This window comes from Oryzias melastigma, linkage group LG21 (genome assembly GCF_002922805.2).
Source record: "Oryzias melastigma strain HK-1 linkage group LG21, ASM292280v2, whole genome shotgun sequence".
Classification (NCBI taxonomy): domain Eukaryota; kingdom Metazoa; phylum Chordata; class Actinopteri; order Beloniformes; family Adrianichthyidae; genus Oryzias; species Oryzias melastigma.
Window position 1 is genome coordinate 7,598,380 of NC_050532.1, and position 23,457 is coordinate 7,621,836.

General features: G+C 36.4%; 1 protein-coding gene and 1 long non-coding RNA gene across 4 annotated transcripts in view; one reads left to right on the plus strand and one right to left on the minus strand.

Annotated features, from left to right (window-relative positions):
• The window catches only part of sema5ba (sema domain, seven thrombospondin repeats (type 1 and type 1-like), transmembrane domain (TM) and short cytoplasmic domain, (semaphorin) 5Ba), a 215,916-nt gene that overhangs the window by 51,959 nt on the left and 140,500 nt on the right, over positions 1–23,457 (minus strand). For all 3 annotated transcript variants that reach the window (XM_036209693.1, XM_036209692.1, XM_024286265.2), the window contains exons 9-10: positions 18,965–19,250; positions 238–373 (exon numbers count right to left, since the gene is read on the minus strand). In XM_036209693.1, the coding sequence (XP_036065586.1) occupies positions 238–373; positions 18,965–19,250 (422 nt within the window). The remainder of the gene's footprint in view (positions 1–237; positions 374–18,964; positions 19,251–23,457) is intronic.
• On the plus strand, positions 4,048–5,888 carry LOC118597933. The gene is made up of 2 exons (XR_004946960.1): positions 4,048–4,606; positions 5,662–5,888. It is a non-coding gene; the product is annotated as an uncharacterized LOC118597933 (long non-coding RNA).

Below are 23,457 nucleotides of genomic sequence, written 5' to 3' on the forward strand. Positions count from 1 at the left end.
ATGCCTATAGCACCAGATCCAATCCCTCTGCTCTGACATCTTCTCTGCTGAAATACAATGTTCAAAGAGAATGCTGCTTGTGTTCATTTGTTCGCCATGTTGTTGGCGATGTAATGCAGACACTCATCAGTGGGCTGATTATGCTTTTCATTAACATTATATTTGATTTTAATGAGGGTTTTACAGTTGATTGATAAAGCTGATGTCAGAACAACCCCATGGCGGGGAGAATCTGACCTGGAAGTCACGGATGGGGTTGGGCGTGGGAAGCCAGGTGGAGCGCGGATTCTCCTGGGAGCGGAAAGGTCCATTGAAGGCCTGGGTGATGGCGCTCAGGTTGAATGCACACACGGCAGATGCTGCAATGCTGTTGCTATAAAGGGAGGGACAGAGGAGAGGCAGACAGAAGGCTTCAGGATCACTTTCAAAAAACGGAAAATTATTAAAAAAAGAAAAAGTAAAGGATATTTGGGGTGGGATTATATTAATTTGGTTCCTAATTAAACTCCTTTTGACAAACCTAATATTAAATTGATTCAATGTGTCATGTATGGTTTGTATAGTGCTAATTTGTTAATTCATGATTAGTAGTAATTACAATTTAATCATTAATGCTACAGTCACAAATACAACTGCCACAGTGCAATGGGGAGGCATCGCCAGAATCTTCGAGATTTCATGCCGCTTCCCGATTGTTTGGAAAACCTTTGGGCTTATGTACCCTTGGATCATGAACGTAGACAGCAGTCAGGCCTGCAAAATGGCCCGCTTTCCATCTACTCTTGAACTACCTGGGAGCTGGTAACACTTGATATGGACGCCTGCTGTCCATTTAAGACATTTACACATCGTCCAATCTGAGGCCGCCCAGCTTCATCCCCTCCTGACACTGGACTGCCATCACACAATCTCAAAGGCGTCCACTGACTGATGTCAACTTATAGAGAAAAATTGTCCAGTTGCCGTAAATTTTTACTTAAAACGTCCGCCGCCACCACGCGGTGTGTAAAAAATGCGACTGCTGCCACCCAGTTACAAATACCGCCATGCAGCCGCCTGCCAAATTGGCTGAAAAACAGAGCAGGACTTGGTGGCAGACAAGATGGCGGCTAAAAATCTTTAACCGAAAGGAAGTCCAGAACCGGAACATCAACCCCCACGCCGCACATTTCAGTCGGAAAATACTCTTGTTTTTGGTAATAATGTTTGGAAATTTCACTTTCCGGCTAATGATTTTCAGCCACCATCTTGTCTGCCACCAGGTCCTCTTCGCAGGGGGAAAGTGCATTTAGGTCGCCGTGCAGTGGCATTATGGGATATGTGTCCATAGTCTTGTATGCGTACATATTTTCTGAACAATTGATTTATCTCTGTATAGAAACATATTTCTGTTGTCTTCTTTAATGTTATTTATGTTTTTAGTGCTTGAAATGAGCCATTTCCAAATCCAAAGGTCATAAAACGATGGTAGCAAATAAAAGCACATTAGTAATCATGACATGAAAACTATTTTATCATGAATTTCCTCTTTTCTGGGACAGCTGTGGAGCAGTAGTAGTGCGGTCGACTCCTGATCAGAATATTGCGGGTTCAATTCCCGCCTTGCTCGCCTAAACCCTATCACTGAACATTGAACCCTACCTTGCCTCTGGTGGAAGGTTGGCGCCAGTGTTGGCAGCGTAGCCGCCATCAGTGTGAACGGGTCTGTGACTGTGAAGCGCTTTGGGCCTTCAAGGAAGGTAGGAAAGCGCTATACAAGTATACTCCATTTACCATTTTTTATCCAACTTCTTTTTCCTGCACCCAACAGTGAATGTGTATTTGGCTGGGGGCTAAATCCAGCGATCAATACTGAACAATAAATGAAGACAGCAGTGAGCTTAATTCAAGGACGATACACACATTTTTATGTGCAAATACACACAAATGTGAACAAGGTGGGTTGTTCTTTTTACTAAAAACAAGTTAGCAGGTCTTTTATCTGCCACCAAATGCATATTTTTCCACATTTGTTAAAAAATAAAGCAAACTTATAGAAAAGACACATTGTGAGCAGAGTGTAGCAGCATACTGACTGAAGACTGCATAGAGAGTAATTGATAACACCAATGTGAAAGCTATAGAGAACAGATAAAGGGGCGTATTGAAAGAGTTGGATGAGCACTCCATCGCTTTTTCACTTATAAAAGTAGGACAGAACAGCGTTTTAATAATGGCATAATGGGAAATGTGGCTGGAATAATTTTCCTCTGAATAAGTCAATAAACAGCAGAGAAAAACACTTGAAGAATGAGCTTTTTTATGTGAGTTTTTTTGGCAGCTTGTGTGAAGTGCTAATTTAGAGACTGATAATTGCTTCTCTTTTTAAAACTTTATTATTTCCTTCATTTTTTACTCAACTAAATTCTGGGAAAGAATACTGTGTAATTACAAGGTCCAAGTTTTGGTGATGCACCTCACAGACTAATTTTTTTAGAGCTGTTTTTTCTACAGTCGGAAAACAAAAACATTATACATTTATGGATGGTCAAAAAAACTAATCAATAGTTACGGAACAGTGAAGTTATAGGCAAACATTTTTGTCTTTTAAAAAGCAAAAAACATATTTTTTTTTGCACAAATAGAATATGCTTTCAGGGCCTTCAAAAGTTGATTTTACTTAGTCAGTGCAGCTGCTTGTGTAGATATTTCTCCAGAATATTTGTAAATTGCATTTTAGTCAATGCTTGTATGAAATGAGATTCTTATTTTTATCAATATGTCATCTAAGCAAGCTATAGGATGTAATGCTTTTTTTAATCACTCCATGACATTATTATTGTAGTTTCATCTTCTACCTTCACTTTTTGTAAATAAATAGATGCATAAATAAATAAAGTCACACATTATGTTGACAATGACATAGGAATGAAATTGAGCCCCCATCAACATTTTTGTTTTATTAAAAATTTAACATGAATATTTTGTTTTGAATTTTTTTATTTCAAATAAATGCAGCAATGTTTGTGATAGCCCTTCGAATAAATCCTTGGAACTTTGAAAATAGTTCAGTGAAGTTTTGCTTAGTTTTTTTTTAGACATTTTCCATAAAGTTTTGACCAAGTATTTGATTTTTTGTGGGTTTGTACATTTCTGTTTGGCTTCTACATGCTTTATCATTTGCTTTAAAACATAAAAACTGTTTGATTTTAATTTTTTTTTGCAGTTAAAAAAACAGCAATAACAGCATTTCCATATGCTATGAAATTGTGCAAATTGGATTTGTGATAATAAATTATCCTAATGGAATACCCAAATGGGAAAAAAATTGAATTGAAACAGTTTTTGGACTTTGAGGAGGTGGTTTTTGAGGAATATCAAAATTGACATATTTTGCACAACTGCAACGGAAACACATTTTGTGAAATTAAATGAGTGAATGATTGGGTCCGGGGTTTCAAAATAAAAAAAACTTCTCTTGTAATTTCAAAATAAAACTTTATATTTAAGGTGACATATCCATGTGATTACACATGTTAACACCACTGATGACCTCACTGTCCATTTTTGCCCTGGATAACGAAAGTTTATTTAGGAAAAAATACAAAACATAATATCTTTTATGGCAAAAAAAAACATGAAAAATCAAAAACTTGCACTGATTTAAAAACATTTTTGTGTTCAGGAGGTGGTGTTAAAGGCGAAATTGAGATATGTTGCTAAACCTTTTTCAAATTAAATGAGTCACATGACCAGCAACCAGATACCACACTTAGCAACGGGAGCACCAAAAGGTCTAAGTCCCAACAGCATCACACAGCTTATCAAACGTTGAGCGTCTCATATGGAATTGTTTGATCCACAGCTCTTCCGTAAAATCACCAATCATGATTTCCTGAAATCTCTTCATCCATAGCTGTTCCCACAGACGCAAACGTCACTTTTGATAGAGGATGACAAGCGCTAGTGCTGTATTGTTCACATATGTCGCCATGTTTTTAAATGACTTATCATGTAAGATGGTTTGTGGTTATTCACATCAAATATGTAATAGAAATGCATCTACTGACCACTCGGCATTCAGATTTTTGGACAGTTTCTGGTTTATTATGGAATTATTGTGTATTATAGTCAAAAATGTGTCTTTAAATAAGAAGCTGGAGATGTGCGGAAAAGATGAAAGCGTCACAAAAAACAGTTTAAATTAGGAAAATGACAAAGTTGATTTGTTTTTTTTTAAAGCTACGTACTACAAAGGATTAAATTAAAATGATAATATAATTTTAAAAGGAAATGTGTTTTTGCTTCATAAATATTTGACCACCACTAAGGAGTTGAGCTCCCAAATAGCAGACAGGGTCCTGGATGAACACTGAAGTCAGGCAGGTGATCCTTGACTGACATGCAGGCTGTGGAGTTAAACAGCTTTCAGAATGGAGTGAAACAACTTTTTTACCTTTTTTTAAAAAAGGAAAATGGCTGGGAGGCAAAGTCAAAGTGTAGATGGCTGAGCAGCTGCAGCAGCGGTGAGCCGCCAGTAACTAAAGCTAACTGGGAGAGACCACAGGCTAATGAGATGCATTCACTGAGGTTCAACCACAGCAGCCTGCACTTTTCCAAGCTCAAAGTGAGTTTCACAGAACATGAAGTTAAAACGTGAGCGTGTGGCTGAACCACAACTCCAGTTTGACCAAAATCCTGTCTCTGCCTCTGAGTCTGACACTGTGCAGAATTCTGTCAACTCTACTTTAAAAACGTGTCGCTGCACACTGTAAAGGGAGGGAAAAAGCCAGCTGCAATGAAAGGATATGGCTCTCACTAATGGAGGAAGCCCATATGTTTTGGGTCATTTGGGGAAGCTTTATAGAGGGGCTGAAAGTCTGTTTCATTTGACTGACATTTCTCATGCTGTTTACTGTTGCTGCACAGCTGCTTTCTGGTTAAGTTCAGGGCCGTCATGATGACTATAATCAAACACAAAGTAAATTATTCATAAGATTTGTCTACTCTAGCCAGAATTGGTTTTCCTTATATGGTTCAATGTTTCAAGTCCCACACCGACCATCTTTTGATCTATTGTAGAGGTGTTTTTTTTATTATGATTATCCCATTTTTTGCCACAATTAAAAAAAAAACTGTTGTTTTCTAGATGTGGGCAGGACTGTTGGTGCTAAGTAAGCCTGCCCCCGCTTCCCATCAACCCTAACTTAACATTTCCGATGCAACAAAAATGGTGAGAAATATTGGCACTATCCAGCTGTTTTCAGCAAGATGGCAGCTCAGACGAGGAAAACGAAGACGCACATGGATCTATTTGTCAGCAAATGGAAGAGAGCAGGGAGCTTCATGTTCACAAATTTCTGTCACAAATACGATCTTTTTCAAACAACATTTATTTGTCTGCTCCTGATTCACATTGATTTGAATTAAGGCATACCCAAAAATGAAATTTTAAGCTAATTTTGTTTCATACATCATCAGAAAAATGGCACAAGAACATGTTAAAAACACCATTTTCATTCGAGTGGGTTTTCAATTTATCCAAACTTGTTCTCTTCTCTCTTTTTTCATCATCTGAGCTAAAAAAAAATAATTTCGTAGAATGACTGAATGGTAATATGCCTTCCACGTACACAGCAAGACATTTTTTCTCCTTATTCTCTTCTGGTTTGTGTCTGAAAGGAGTTTGCAGCCTCTCCTGAGATCAGACGGGCATGAGCACTGCTGCTGGCTGGGGAACAGATTGAGCCTCGTGAATTCTACATGAGTGTCCAGAAAAGAGCTGCTGTTGCCATTGGCTGCTCATCTGTCAAACCCTGGACTCCTCAGGAAAGGATTGTACCAGTTTAAAACGGCAGACACTGACACATGGCTGGTGCTATCAGATCAGCAGGAAAAAAAAAAAAAAAGAGTGTTTTCGTGGCAAATCGCCAGTAGTACTATCAGAAAAAAAGTAAAAGGTTTCCAGCTACGTAATTCTAAATCAAATGTGCTTTCCTAGTGAGGCTTATGGTCTCTTCACTGAGATCCAAGCTTCTTCTGTGTTCTCATCCATCTCCTTTGATCCACATCCTGCATGCTCTCAGTCCTTCCATCACATCTCCTCTCATTCAAAAATGTTGTTTCTCCTTTTTGTCTCATCTCACAAAAACTTTTGTTTGAACCAAGCATCTAGTAGCTTAAATTATTGCCTGTTTTTGATACAAATCTGACAAGCACAATATGGAAGTAGTCCTCTTGGTTTTAGACTCTTGAATCTTTTATTTTTCTAAGTCAACTCCTTTATGCTGTGTTGGGACCTGAAAGAGCACTTTTAGCTTAGAAGGGGAAAAAAAAGAGATTATGAGTACCAAGGGAGAATTACTGACAAGCCCGTCTGTGCCATCAGTGAGAGCTGTCAAGCTGAATGCCGGGGTGCCTCAGACAGATGCTGCTCCCTTTTTCTATGTTTACATGCTCTGCAGTTATAAGCAGTGCTCGACTCATGCAGCCAGATCGCTGGAAAGATGATTAAATGTTTTCACGTTGTAATAAATATGGAGGAAAAAAATAACATCTCCGCTAATCTGCAGCTACACTTGAAGGTGCTTGCTAATATGTCATTAACTTTGATTAGTGGAACTATGCATTTGATGCAAAATAACTATAAAAAGGGAAAACATGGAATTAAATCTGTTTTAGTTTGTTTTTGCAAAGGAAAATAAAATAGTAACTGTTGCTAATTTAGTTGTTATTTTGCTGAACTTATTTATTTCAAGGGTCTCTTATGCCTTGCTTCCATTGAGCGGACTGGACCGGACCGGTACATTAAGTGTTTCCATTATAAAATGAACCCAGTAGGCCGGACTGATCCTACCATTTTTGGTCCCCCGTTGGTTGGAGGTCCATAGTAAGAATGGAATGGACCAGTTAGAGCAGAGCTACTGTCATCCCATGAGGACTCAAGAACAAAGCTGAAAGTGTTATCCTCTCTCCGGCTGTATTCTGGAGTTAGGGTCAGGAGACACGTCGAATCTGAATACAGAGAACCGCTGTAGGTGCAGCTACGTCATTGGACTACATCCTACATGCACCTCGATGGTCCGACATTCAATGGAAACGCTCACTATAATTGCTCTAAATCGGCCAGGACCGGCTTGAATAAATTCTGGCTTTAAAGAGCTTTAACAATGAGCTAATTTACACATTTTTTTTTTAAAAAGCCCTTAAAGATTAATTGTTTCTCTCCCTTAGTGCAGAAAAAGCACCAAAAGGTCTAACTGACTCCACACTTTTCAGTAAATACATCAATTTTCTCCCTGTAAGATAACACTGCAGCTAAAACCAAATTAAGAAAAATGCTTTACCTTTGGGATGACCTGAATCACAGCAAAATAGCTAAAAGGGTCCATTCAGCAAAGACATTACAATGACGGAAACTAGAAATTGAAAAGTGTCCAGCAGAATAATCAATACATCAATTTTATTTTTAACAATCTCATGGCAAATGGCCCAAAAAGTCCCATTCCGAGTACATTAAAAACTAATCAAGACAAAAGTTAAGGGGGTTGAGTGAAATGCTAATTCTTTTGGCATCATGAGGCTTTACAGCAGTAGATAAAAAAATAATAAGATTCACATTACTCATATTTTTAAAACTATATATCTAACTTTTTTCAAAAAATGCATCAAAGTTGAGCTGAAAGAATTGAAACTAATAGATTTGTATTCCAACAGCAGCTGAATTCAGAGTCAGCTTTGAACTGGAGTTCATTTCGACTTAGATTTGATGTCAGCAACATGGTAGGAAGAAAACATTGTTTTGAGTTAGAATTACTGCAGTTACACTTGGCTGAACAGCATTTTGTTTGTTCCTCTGTCAAAGCTGATCCCAGATTCAGCCTCATACTTTTGATGGATTAAAAGAAAATTCCTGGATGTCCATGTTCTGATTCGCTAACTATATGAGTCCTTATGAAGTACTTAACTTAATGATAAAGTTGTTTTCTCCTTCACCTCTTGGGTTCAACATCTAAAACAAAATCCCCTTCACTAAAATATAATATTTACTCCAAGGGAAATAAAAACACAGCAGCACTACAGGACACACCGTATTATAAGGGGCTCCGTCAACAAATTGTTCATTTTTTTACTTTTCATCTAAAGGTGCACTGAACTTTAAGATGTTTTTTAGTTATTTAAGGTTTTTGAGTGGGCCTTATAATGTGGAAAATACAGTACATTTATTGATGTTTTCTGGTAAATTATACTAATCTGGAGGTGAATCATTTTTAATGTTTTGTTACAGAAAAAAAGTGTCAAATTGTTTCTGTCAACGTGAAAGGTGATAGCACAGACTTAGTACTTATTCACTTTTTTTTAAACATATTTTCCGTCCTCTGATAAAACTGGTCATATGTGCAAAATTTGCTTGAAAGAAAGCTTTCCCACATCTCAGATGACCTTGTTTCCATTTAGCACCCCTCTTTATTCTGAAGGAAGAAGTCATGAAATGGTAATCCATCATAACCAGGCTATGGAGGAGAATCCCAGCTCAGGGCAACTCCTTTCTATCTTAACTTTAAAAGTTACAAATAGAAAAATAAAATCAGAAAATTACTTTTCCATTTAAAAACTATGGAAACTGATTTTTGAGTCATTATTGATAACAAAGACCAAGAAATCATCAATACAATTTTCTTCAAGCACTGCAAAAATGCTCATTCTCACCCCTATAAAATGTTGTAGCTCCACCCCTGATGAAAGCACATTGTTTTTTATGCTTTGTTTTGAACCCACTGAATGATCAATCACTTAATAATAGTTGACTTCTTATCTTAACTCCCTGCTTTTAGATGTATATGAGGTCCTCTACAACTAGTAAAGTGGAGGGTCAGTGAGGGTTCACAGAAACAGATAAGGAGGCTCATAATTAGTTAGTGATGGTTGGCTAGACTCCTCAGCAGGAGAATCTTGCCGGTACTCTGAGCCCAGGACAGAGGGGCCTTGCCAGTGAGGACCTGGAGTTAATTAAAAGACCTGGCAGAGCTCTCTGATCGTGAATGAGCTCCCTCTGATGGAATGCTAAAACGACCCTATGTAACATGTTTCCTTTGCTTGTATTAGTTCATTTTTCTCACCTCCTAGAGGGATAGATGATTCTCTTTAAAGGGATATGGCTGATATTAAAATGGCATTTGTTGAATTCAGACGAGTCACTGGGAGGCCATTCAAGTTATTAAGTCACAAAGAAGAGCAAATTAGGTTTCTATGAACTGTAATGAAATGAAAAAAAGAGAAAAACAGATTTTAATTATTGCTTACAAATTCAACTTTCAAATTCAAATATTACATTATAAAAAACAATAATTTATACAGCTATTAAAAGCCTGAGAAAGAATTTTATACTGGTACGTTACATTTTGTTGGCTAATATTTACTCAATTAGCCAAACATGACAAGGAAAAATGAAATGAAAAAGAACAGAAGGATCCACTGTGGTCCTTTTTTAGGACCACAGTCGATCCTTCTGCAGTCGATGCTAATTTTGTCGCAAGTTAAAAGTTATATCTTTCCTCATTTTCCTCATGGACATTGTTTTATTTTAAAATCTCACTACAATCATCTTCTGATCTTCTCTGAAAGCATTCCAAGAGCCATTTTTAGCCAAAATATAAAAAAAACTTGTGTTTTCTAGGATATAATTTTGTTTGTTAAAAATTCACTGTTTTCCAAGAGCAAGCCTCCCCTCACTTCCCATCATCCCTTTGTTTACACTCCCTTCTAGCTTACAGCTCCTCACAACCCCAACTTAAACATTACCGGCGCAACAAAAATGGCGAACAATATTGGAGCTATTCAGCCGTACAGTTTTGAGCGAGATACCAGATCAGACGAGGAAAACAAAGACGTACACGGATCTACAAGTGATTGAATCATAATGGAGCGGAGCAGGGAGAGTGTGGCCTCCATTAGAAAAAGGCCACAAGAACATGTTGAAAACACCAGAAATTGCCATTTTCACAAGACAAAAGAAAGAACAACAAAAAATAACAAAAATTTTTTCTGTAAAACTTTTCTGATGTGGTTTTCTAACAAGTAAGCAAATAAACCCCATCAGGCTGTCTCACCAAGACAGAGAAGGTTTCTTTGCAGGACTGACACTGGTCTGGCCCACAAAGCGAGAGGACAGAGGTTCAACAGGAACTCCGTTCCAAGCCTTCCTTCTCTGTTTTACAGCCGCAAACTCCTGGGAGCAGCTGTGAGCCTGTTCAATTTAGGCCAGACAGATGGAGACAGTGTTTGTGGTGATTGCATTAACATATCCAACTCCGATGAGGGAAACAGTTTGGAAAGAGGGCCGATGAATTCCTTCCAAAAAAATGGAAGAAACAATGGAAGACACACAAAAAGCTTCAAGCCCAATGATTTTTTTTCCTATTACTTCTTCTCATCTTCCTTCCCTTTCTCTGTCATGATGCACTCTCTCTTTATCCTCCGGGGTTCTCCACATTTGCCTTGTTCCCAGCTTCGACTTGCTCTTTCTCTCACCCCTTCAAGCGATCCCTAAAACGAGCACTGGAAAGCAGCCAGATAATGTCAAATATTGGCAGCTTAACAGGTGAGGAGGAAGATGGGGAGAGGGAGGAGTCAACTTCTTTCATGACGAAACACATATTACAGCGAGATACCAACTAATGGACGCACAAGCGCAATTTTAATCAAAGCAAACCTCAGTCAGGATATTACAAAGTTTTTGCACTAAATGCTTCTAAACTCAAAAGTTTAGGATGGAGTTAGAGCTTAGAGTCAAGAGAGTTTTCTATTTTTGCCAATTTTTGAAAAACTGAATTTCTGTATAAGCCCTGTCAGGATTGATCATCCAGATTAGATCTATCATCCAGAGTTCTACTTTATGCAGATGATGCTGACTTCATCGTGCATCAATCCCCCAACTTTTACCAGTTTGGATTGTCACAAAAATCTCACATGAAGTAATCAGGATAGCAAGAAGATGTTCAATGAAATGTAGTGATCATAAATGTGTAAATAACGGTAAATGGTGTAAGCTATATAGCGCTTTACTACCTTCTTAGAAGACCCAAAGCACTTTACAGTCACAGTCTCATTCATCCAGGAATTCATTTTTTTTTAAATAAGCAACATAAAAATCAACCAGTGGGGTAAGAAAAATGAACTTTTATTAAAAAAAAAAGTTTTCTCAAACTAAGATTATTTTACTACTGGATAAAAAAAAACTTTTCTAACATGATTATTTTTCTTGCGAGACAGAAAATAAGATGTTTTCTTGAAACAAAAGGTCTTTGTACTTTCGTAACATTCAGTTTTTGTGGTATGGCTTAATCAATTTGAGCTTGTGGTTCAAACCCTACTGACCTATCTACTCCAGGTCACTGATTATATAGAATGATATCACAAACTTTGTCTTATTTTCTGTAGAAATCTTTCTTCCAGAACAGAAACAGAACTGACTCATCTGGAGTCTTCTTTGACTTTCTTCTTCCCTAATGGCTTGAAGCAAAAACAGACACTGCAACACAAATATTGCTTTCTTGTTCTCAGTTGTATAGATTTGAGACATTTGAAACCACATTATTACAACAACCTTCCCCTACTTTGAGGCTGCAATTGACTACACAAACTGTGGAATCTAGAAGACCCTTTAACAACGAAACTTTAGCTCCGGTGTTTGTATTTCTCTGACTACTGTCACTTCTCAACTGTTGATGCAATTAACATAATTCAAGTGGATTCTGACGTAAACCAGATCATTCTGATGCAGAGAAAAGCAGCAAATTTAATGTGAAAAGGAGCTTTTCTCTGCGTCACAATGAGCAGATTCAAAGGGCGTGTGTTATTTGAGCGTCGCCAACGACATCTCCAGTGTTAAAGGATTACTGGTCTTCTATGCTTATTACGGAATGAAAGACTGAACAGTCTCATAAGCACATACGATTCTAACACTTTTTATGAAACTTAGAAGATACAAGCATATCTCCAAAAATCAAACTTTCTGTATTGAAGTGTTTGAAATTCCTCAACTGCAGCAATCGAACAGCACAAAGACTCTCAGTCTGAGCTTGTTTGAGAGCTGCACCCATCCACACTGGTCATTAGCAGCAGCAGGGAGGCTCTAAACTCTGAAAAAAATGTTCATCCTGGTATAGGAGAGAAAATGTCAGAGGAACAAACCCTCTGAAGTGGTGAAACGTGGGAGCTAAAAGAAAGTGTTGTGGATTGCATGTTTACGACACTTTTTTCCTGATTAATTTTCTTGTTAGAAGTTTGAGGACCCTTCAGCTCAGAGGTGGTTTTACTAAAACTGTTTATTGTAATATGATCTATGGTAAAGACATGTTTTGTAGGTACCATTATGCAGATAGCCAATAGTCAGGCTGTTGTTTGTGCAAAAAATCAAGAAAAAATATAAATCACACACATGAGCAGCTTACACATAAAAGATTCTAGGTTGTTTTTTTCCATTTCTGTCTTTGTTAGATATAAATCAATATACACTCACTGGACATTTTATTATGTACTCCTTCCTAAATCCCCTTTTGCCTTCAAAACTGCGTTAATCCTTGGTGGAAAATATTTAACAAGATGCTGGACACATTCCATAGAGAGTTTGGTCCATATTGACACAATAGCATCACACAGTTGATGCAGATTTGTAGCCTGAACATCCATGATGCAGATTTCCTGTTCCACCACGTTCCAAAGGGGATCTTTTGTTTTTGATAGAAAAATAAAATAAAATTTACGATGATTCTGTCAAAAATGAAAGAGGCTCAGCTGGAACCAGTCTGGCTATTTTCCTCTGACCTCTGGCATCAACAAGGAATAGCACTGTGTCTCACTGAATATTTTCTCTTTTTATGACCATTCTGATTGATTGATTGATTGATTGATTGATTGGCTTATTTCAAGCATAGATTGAAAAATACAGGACAAAACACACAATTATTTCAAACTAATTACGGAAACAATTAAATGCATTGATTAGAAAATAAAACAAAAATAAAACACACTTATGTCACATTTGGTTCATTCATTTTTTGTGATTATAAACTAAAGTCAGTAGAGTTTGATTGATTGCTTGAAAAGGAGTGGGAAGAAGCGAACTTATATAACCCCACCCCTACTTAATTACTTCATTTCACTGTTTTGCATAATTATGTAATCCGCTTGTTGTTGTTTTTATGTAATTACCAATAGTAAAGTGAAGTGCTTGTTGATTATTGATTAATCTCATCAAACATTATTTCAGTAAACAGTAACATCAATCATACATCATATAACAGATATGTAATACTCATTGATTATCATCATAATACAATGTTATATTGATGCAGAAAAGAAATCAAGTTTTAAAGTAACAATAGAGTTCTTACTAATCATTCTCTGAAAGAATTCTTATATATTTTCAGTAAACATTAATGATTCACACAATATATAATAATCATTGATTATCTTTAGAGCACATAATTACAATAATCCTGTAATCATTGCTACATATTTTGGATCAAGTAAAGAAAATTAATACCATAGTGATTGTAAACTTTTCAGTAATCATTACTGCATATTACATAACATAAAACTCGTTGATTGCATTAAAAAAGCTTTGATTATTTCATCACATTCAAGTTCAGACATTTGGAATTATTCAAACACCATTTGATCTTTAACTCGTCTTATCTTCATATTGTGAGATTAGAGTTTCTTTATACATTTTCTTGAATTTATAAATGCTCGAACATTGTCTCATTACTTAACTTGTTTCAGAGTTTAGTTCCACACACAGAAACACAGAAACTTTTCTTTGTGGTTCTTATCAATCTGACCTTAAAGTTCCTGCATCCTCTCAGTTTGTTCCTCCTTCATTTTCTAAGAACTGTTTCTGGATATTGTACGGTAATGTTTTCCCACTAGCTCTGTATAGAAATTGTGCAGTGTAAAAATCAACAAGGTCATACAGTTTTAAAATTCTGGATTGATAAAAAAAATGTTAGTGTGATCAAGATAACCGGTTTTATGTATAATTCTGATGGCTCGATTCTGAAGCAAAAAGAGAGGATGTAGTGAACTCATATTTATTACCCCAAATGTCTATACAGTAGGTGAAATGTGGTAATATTAAGGAGCAGTACGATAAATATCTACATTGTATTCTAATATATATTTTGATTTATTTATAATTGAAATTTTAGTTTGTATGTGTCTGATGTGTGGCTTCCAACTCAGTTTGCTATCAATAACAATCCCTAAGAATTGAATTTCTGTTACACTTTTAATTAAGTCATTGTTAACTCTGAGAGCTCTGTGTTGGATTTATAGTGAATTCTCTGTAAACCTAAGAGATGGTTGTGGGCGAAAGGGTCTTTTTTGAGTTTTTTTTTAGAAAATTGACTTTTTTAATCCATTGAATACAATAAAATTCATTTTACCTCAAGTTTTCTTGATGCCTCAAGGCTTCAGAGTTCATATCAACAAAATTAATTCAATAACCCATCCCAAAGGAAAAACCCAAAAGAAACATGAGATAATTAAAAATTATGGCCACTCATCCATCAGACATTTTCTTTTATTAAAAAAGAAAATCCGGGAAGTATTCCATGTTTTTGCTTTAATCAAATTCAAATTTGTCAAGAATCGATCTGGTTTCTCTTGAATTGAAAGAATTAAGATGGTCTTTGTGAGGTAAAATTTTAACTGGTAACTGTCAATGAATAAAATTAAAAGATTACCATCCATTTAAAGGGCAGTAATCAAGGCTGTAAGACGAGGAGCTCCAACTAATGAATAAAACACTAATCATAGAAAGAGTGCCTTTTCAGACTATAATGAAGTGCTTCTGGGTTTATTTTGCTGTTAATTACTAGGAACCAGCATCTTGTTCTTCCCAAATTCTCAATAAAATCGGTTCTCAGGAGTGGTTTTAAACACAAAAAGACAATTCTCAGAACATTATTACCCTGCAGCTTTAAGCAAAATACAGCCTCACCTTAAAAACATTGTTTACAACAAGAACATTTTATCAGCCTGCAGCTTAATAACTTTAAAAGCAATCCTCGATGAATTTTGGGACAGCTTTTTGGAAAAAAAGACTTTGTTACAAAACTATAGGATTTTCAGATATGCTAAGCATTTCTCCATCAACCTTCAAAGTTCCTGAGCTCATCAGAAATGTCTGCTTACCACCAGACTGCTGCAAGTGTTGCTGCGAGTACAAAGGCTAAGGACTCATTAACCGGAGCCATTTAATGACATTTAGCTGTGGAAAGCTGCCTTATCTGTTCTGCTTTCAAATATCACGCTGTTGTTGCAGAATCAGTTGATTGACAACGAACCAATTCCACCATGCCAGATCACCCTTACAGCAGCAAACTTTGCTATCAAGCAAAGGCCAGTATTTGCCTTGGGCAACTACAGAGAGGCCCAGCTAAAACAGAAAATGTACACGGAGCAAGGCCACTAGTTTTGTTTTCCACTAGAACTGAATTTTTGCTCATTTTGTTCACAACTCACCAAGACAATCTACCAGGAAACCGCAGTGAATGGTTCAAAAGCAGTATTAGATTGTTAATTAAAAATTCCTGTTATTAAATGAATTATTTTCTTCAATAGACATATTATTTTTCTTACTGTGCAGAATTAAATTTTAAATGTTGATAATGAGGGAAAATTACTATAGAAAACGATTCAATTTTGGAAAATAAAAGACTACAAAAAAAGAAGAAGATTAAAAAGACACAAGATTTAATATCATAAAATTGTCAACAAATTTTGTTTATATCTGACCCAAATGAGACTAAATTGTCCTCTGCTTTCTTAAAGACTGATGTCTTTGGTGTTTTTAACATATTCTTGTGATGTTTTACTTATGATGAAGGACATATACACATAAAATTAAGCTCAAAATTACATTTTTGGACTATTTCTTTATTCAAATCTACAACCACCAAAAAAAGTAAAATTATAAGATTAAAAGTTGTAAATTTACAACTTTTAAATATGAATGAAAAGGGCACGATAAAGTGGCGGTCTGGTAAATGTGTTTCTCTGAGCTCTTTATTTTACAACTAAAACTCTGCATTACCAATACCGAACCCTGGAAAGTCACCCTCACTGAAGAGAATTTGATTTTGAGAGTAAAAGATTTAGAATTCCTTTGTTTTTGACAACGATCTCCAAACAAAGCTTCACAAAATGCACCATGTCTTTTATCTACAAGCATGGCTCTGATAAACAGAAACTTTGGTTCTTTTCTTGTTAATTTCTGACTTTTTTCTTGTCAATGTATTACTTTTTGCTCATAAATTTACAAGATTTAAAGTCATACATTTGCGACTTTAATACAGGTCTTAGACTCTGTCCAATAGGTAATTTAATATTTTAAAAGTCCCCATTTCTTTTTATTTTTACATTTAATGTCATATTATTGTTAATGAAAAACATATATTTTTTATTTGTAGAGTTTCTTCAGTATAAATTGTTTTAACAACCACTTTTACAGAAGGTAAAATGAAATCGTTTTTAACACGGTTCCTTAAGAAATGTTAGGATTCTAGAAAATTAAGCTGCAAAATGAGAGCGGTTGAATTTCCATGTTTGCTGGACTCAAACCGACGTGTACTGCAGCAGAGGGGATTATAACCAGTAATTTGTTGATTTTTCAGTGTGCTGTGCTGGCATTTACGGAACGTTATCTCAACAAAGCTGTTCCAACATAGTCCAATTTCGTATTTGAAGATAAAAAAGTGAGATTACAGATAGGTGACATTTTAGGATTGCTACTTTTTTCAACCCTTGAAACAGTTTACAGTGATTTAAAGTTGTATGAAAGTGGCATCAGCGTCAGTGCAAGTCCATTTGCTGTGTGACAGAAAATGTCTAATTTCTACTTTTACTGTAAAAAGATTTACTGTGGTTGTTTCTAACGAAATAGCTTATGTTGGTGAAGACAATGATTAGGGTGCGATAAATTATAGAGGAGCAAATTCTACCGATTGAACAATTTAGAACTATAGTTTTGAACAGATTCCATCATTCATTATTACTTACTCCATTGCAACAAGTGATAAAGAATTTATGTTATTCCTACAACTGTCAAGGGTTCATAACTTATACAGGATGAAAGAAGAGTAGCCTCTATTTTTTTTTTTACTATAAGTCACTCTGGAGTATAAGTTGCAGATGCAAAAAAATAAAAATATGATAGAGAAGGAAAAAAAAAATCATTATATAAGTCGAAGAATGAAGATGATACAGTAAAAAAAAATACATTTAAAGCATTTTTCCTCAAAAAATGTTCAAACACAATGCATTATGGTCTATATTCACTAATTTAGTGAGCGTTGATGCACACTGCTTTCTTGCAAAGACTTCTGGGAAATTTCTAAGCCCTTGATTTTTAGAATTGTAGACTACAATATGGCCAACACACTATATAGTGAAGGAATTCGGACAAAGCCTCAGTGCAGGGGTGTCAAACTCAATCGCACAGGGAGCCAAAATCTAAAACACACCTTAAGTCACGGGCCGAACAGGACAAACATTTATTGAACAACTGAAACTAATTTTTTTAACCTTTAAAGACTTAACTTTTTGACATATCTATAAAAAACAGACAAATTATTATTATAGAATAAATCCACTTAAACCTTTAATAACTTTTAATATTTTACTTTCCGTAAAATATATTTATATTTGTCAAAATTATACAAGCTAGAATTTGGCACAAGATAACATCGAGCCATTCATAACAATAAAGCAAAATGATCTGGAGGGCCGGATATAATTACCCAAAGGGCCGGATCTGGCCTCTGGGCCTTGACCGGATATCATTTCCTGGAGGGCCGGATCCGGCCCTAGAGCCCCTGAGTTTGATACATGTGTACTTAGTATCTTGCATATTAGCGCAACATAAGAATAATTTTTCTCGCAACGATAGCATAAAAACTAGTCAACTAAACTCACTTTTAATCACTAAATCCATTAAATTCTTTGTTATCCGTTTGAATAACTCTTCTTCTGTGTTGCTGTCAGAAGAAAATACTGATACACATACCTACAGTGCCCTCTAGTGGTTGTTAGTAGCAAAATAACGAACACATGATCTTGTTTATTTGTCTATTAGCACGTAATTTTCAAAATATGTGCGCCCAGTGCAGAACTTTTTTCTAGGCTACAAGGACCCAGAAGAAGGGTTAAGATAGATTAATTGGTTTATGTATAGGGTTAAACCACCAAATGGATCCTGAACGTGGCTGTTTCTGGAGCTCCCCCAGTGGATGGATTAAAATATGAGAACTCATTTCACACATATAAGAGCGTTAAAGCTATCGGGACTTTAACTTTACGTTTGACTTTAAATACGTGCAGAAATTCAGCCTTGGATACACTTATTACATGTGGGCGACAGAAAATTTTTCTGCTGCTTACACATTAATACATATGAATAATATCAGATTTTTTAAAGAGATCACAATTAAGTTGCGTCTCCAGTCAAATTATGCAAAAAAAAATGCAACTTACACTCCAAAAAAACTGGTATTTAGGCAATAAAAGACAGGCTTTAGTTGGGAATAAAATGATTTTGACAGAATCGGACTAAAACGGCAGGAATTAAGAGATAAGGGTCCACTTCCACATCCATCTGCTGCTTCAGCACCACAGACACGATGGATTTCTCAATACGCAGCTCAGTCAGACAGCTGATGTTTTAGAGTCCAAGCTGGGCCATAGATTCTAATTTACACAAGCTCCAGTCTGATAACGGATCCATGAGTCAGACAGAGCAGATGACATTTCTGACTGAACAACCCCCTCAGGCACTCAGCTCTGCCTTTTTTTTTTGGGTGGAGGGTGGTACTTTAGAACTATTGAGCTAATTTTTGCTTCAAGGGGTAAAATCTTAAAAACAAAACAATATAAGATGCTACTTCTGCATTAAAATAGTCCTATTAGAGAGGTTTCCACTCACACGTTGGTGGTGAAGATGCCATAGATGAGGTCTTGCTCAGGCAGGTAGAAGGTGCTCTGCAGCTCGTTGTAGTAAAAAGGGATCTCTCCAGAGCGGGAGCAGTTGAGCCTCGCCTTCATGAATGTGGTCCATGTGTCTTCCAGGAGAAATCGCCCACCGATGTCATTCTTGCAGACTCGGGCCACGCGGGAATAGACTGTCTTGCCACAGTCATGCTCCACCGCGTTTTCCCTCAGGAAAAAGAAAGTGAAGAGACCAATTTCGTAGGCTGAGATGAAGTGGGGCTCTAAGGACGAGAGGAGGGGGAGAAGAAGGAAAAAAAAGAGAATCATTATTATGTTTACTGCTGTGAAATAAAAAAGATTTGGAACATTTGTCTTGATGTTGCTTTGACCTCTTTTCTCATTACTGATTGCAGAGGAATGCTGGGAAACTATTGCTGCAAAGATGTTGATGGTCAGGAACAAGAATTCTGAGTGAACACACTGGAGAAAGAGAAGCAAGCCTTGTGGTGGATTTTAGAAAAATACTTTTAAAAACTATAGTTTTATGATCTGAAGATAAAAGAAAAAAATCATATCTGTATAATAATAATAATATTATTAATACAAAAGAACAAATGCGTTTATTTATGAGTAGGAGTAATTATTGCAAATAATTAATTGTGAATGTATGAGTATTTTCCAATCATTTTTATGCTTAATTATCCTAAATATTTCTGTGGATATCTTGTTTATGCATTACTCTTGCTGAGATTGCTTGAGATAAACCATTTTCCATTCCATTCAGAAACATGGTGGCGGATGTGAACAATACTTTGATTTTCGGCGTCTTATTCAGGCCATGGACCATCAAGCTACGTGAGAGCGGCTACAGATGATGGGATTGACTCATCAATCTGTTTAGTTTAAAAATTTAATTTCAAACATTTTCCTAAAAACACTGTAATACCCTTTCCTAAAATAAGTATGAAGTCATGCAGCATATTTTGAGTAACACATATTGACGTATTCATGGCTGACATTTCTATGGAGACCCCTAAACAACTGGTGTCAGTAAAAACTCTTCATGACGCTCGTAACATTTGAATGACATTTGAAAAAAAATGACAAAAGATAAACCATCCTCGCTCAGCACTCTTTAAATTATCATGCTAATATGACAAATAAATCATCCGATTCTTTACAGGTTTTACAGTGAGCCGGATTCAGCCTCAAACGAGCAACAACAAAACCAAGTGTCACGATTGCGCTTGAAGACTGAATGGATCACAGCAGCACATCAACGGCTGTCTCATTTCAAAGATTCCTCTCCTTTAAGGGTGGAACGGTGAATTCCTTCAACATCAAAAGTCTAATAATACCTTTTAAATAGAAGAAAACATTTGGAAATCATACTTTTAAATGTTTCTTATGCAAAAGAAATGTAAAATGGTTAATATAATCAGCTTAAACACATATCCTGTGTGATTTACTGCATCATAGCAGTTCTTTACCTTCAAATAAGAGATGTCCAAAAGTTGAATTAGATCCAACACCATTGTAAGGGATTAACTTCAGGATTGAAGGGATTTTGGTGAGTATTCCCTGCTGTCAATGCGTGAAAGATGGAATGCATCCGAGACAGGTTGCCAGTCTATTACAGGATTTAATGGGAATGTCATTAACTCGGTCAATATGTTTAGAAAGGCCTGATTTTCATTCAGATGAATATTACATGCAGCACACAGTTCAAACACTGAAATATCCAAACCATTAATCTCATCCTATTTACTTTGCAGCTTTAAAGCATTTATGCAGCCTAGTGTGGGAAAAAGCTCATTTCATTATTGCAGGATTTTTTTCCTTTTGATTCCCAATCTTCCAAAAGTTTGTACTCCTGTGTTAACAAAAACATGTATGTTTTATAATGCAGTTTCTATGCAAACAATCACAGCAGGAAAACATGAAAGATATTGCTGTTTGATTAACAACATTTTTAAGATTTTTGCTTTTGTCATAAAAGAACTTAAGAGTTACTCACTGTTTTGACCACAAAGCTAAATTTAGGACGTGGTTTCTCCTACTGTCTAATAGTCAGAAAACAATTAACAAACAATGGTGTGAAATGTTGAAGCGGTAAAAAAGATGCTCAAAGCTTTTTCTTTCACAGTTCTATTCTGATATATGAACGACTTGGTGTTCTATAATCAAGAAAAACTATTAGTTTTTCTTTTTTGATCAATTTACAAACGATTGGCACTTATGGGTTAAGAAAAGGACGCCATTCGTATCCTACTACCAACACAGAGTCCCTGATTGGTTAAAGTTTGTCCGGCTTAAATTTCAGTGTGAGTTAAATTGTGTGTGTTTTGTATGCAGAACCTGAAAATGGACTGAAAAACTTGCATAGTAACAGATGAATGCTACAGTTCTCAATGAGGAAGATCAAGACATAAGTATATGTGCATTTTCATAGGCTTTTCGTTGGAAGTGGTCACTTAAATGTGCATTTTTAGGTCCAGTGTGAACGTAGCATTAGTGTTTGCTACAACCTGTTACCCACAGGATGCTTGTCGAAAAAAAGAACATGAACATTTTTCACTACAGGCTCACAGAGTGGTCAACAATCTTCACATTTCATGAAGGTCAGAGATGTGCTCCGTACCGGTTTGCCCCTTTTATGCCCACGGACACCCCTTATCCACCCGTGAGGACAGTTGTGACTAAAGAATAACCTTTGAAGAACGCTTTTGGACAGGAAAACATGCAAACTCCAACCAGAGCCTTTCTCTCTATGAGATGAGCGTGATACCCAATAAACCACCATCCAACCCTACGTATATGGTAATAATCTAATTTTTTGGATTCCAAATATTAATATTCATTATTCCAGCTGGCGTTGTGGTCCTTTTCCTGCAGCTTGACATCCCGCCGTCGTCCAGCCCAGTGGACAGGTGATAAAGTCCCGCCTTCATAGTCGTGCCCTTTAAAGGATACAGCCCATGAAATTAGATACAGATTTTTGGGCCATTTTACTGATCTGGTAGTTGAGTATTATTGCAAAACGGTTTCAACTATTTTACAGATGATCCCACACTTAAATTGAACTAGACGGAGCTTCGGTGTTCCTTCCATCATGCTTTAAAGCTATGAATATTTACACTGTCATTTATCATATCTGTAGAACCATCTGTGTATATTACATCTAATTTAAATTAGAAAATAATTAGGATTAAAAGAAACAGGAAAAAGCAATAGTCAAAAGCAGAAATTTCCAGTCTTTTTATGATATTAGAGAGCAACTCTCTTGAAACCCCCCAAAAAGATTTTAGTAATGGGTCTTTATATAACGAGGAATTATGAGTATAAATTGACATCCTTTGTCACTACAAATGTCTGGATACTTCTCATCTCTTCAGCTGTAAAAAAAAAAAAAAAAAAAAAAAATTCCTGTGACATTTTCATAAATTCTAAAAAGAAAAAACACCACCACCCACTCCTGTTCTGACACTGAGACGATTGTAGCTACAACACACTGCAGATTTGTTTTCGACTGCTGTGTTTTGTTCCGTCTGACAGCCGTGTGCAGGAGCGACCAAACAAAGGAAATGCTACACAGCTGTGGTTGCATCTCTTTCCTTCTGGGACCAATTTATCCTAAGTGATATCACATTCAGACACATGCAGATGAGCACAGACACAAATGGAATAAAACAAGCATAATTTGCACTTGCACACACAAGCCAATAAAAAACAAAAAAACACTGATATTACCAGCACAGAGCCTCCCTCCTCCTCCTCAGACACGCACATGCACATTGGAAATAACTTAACAGCCATGATGGAATGTCCCTTGGGTGTCAGTGAGTCTCTTTTCTAAAAGAATAAATTGTTGAGATGGAGCAGGAAGAAAGAAAACTGCTGTCCGGACAACAGCAGTGCAGCAGCCACTTCATTTCTGTTTCATAAAAACAAGCGGTGGTTCCGGCTGTTGCACAAATGAAGCCTCTCGTGGTCTGTACACAACAAAGACACAACAGGCATGAGGCGGGAGGATGAGTTTCTGTGAAAAAAGAACCCTTTCTCTTCATCGCTGAGGAACAATCAGCGCGGGCCGATGATCTACGATTAACAAATCCAGTAAAGATGGAGCAAAGTGGGAGTCCTCATCTGTGGAAGTGTGTTGCATTTAATAAAAAATAAATGGTGATGGTTCTTTTTTTTTTTTGCAAAGGAACTACAGAAGCAAAGAACTACAAACAGGCTGGGCACTAACCTCATCTGCTCATGAAAACCATGAGATGATCTGCAATCAAAAGCTGAAAAACCTCAATGTGTCCTTGCCATAAACAGGATTGCTTATGTCTTTGTCAAGATATCACCACTCTGCTTGGTATTTACTTTATCGACAATCATTACAGAGCAAAACACTGAAGAAGCATTAAATATTGACCAATATTAATATTTTATGTTTGTTTTTAAGTGAATCTCAACGACAGTATTGGGCAGCAA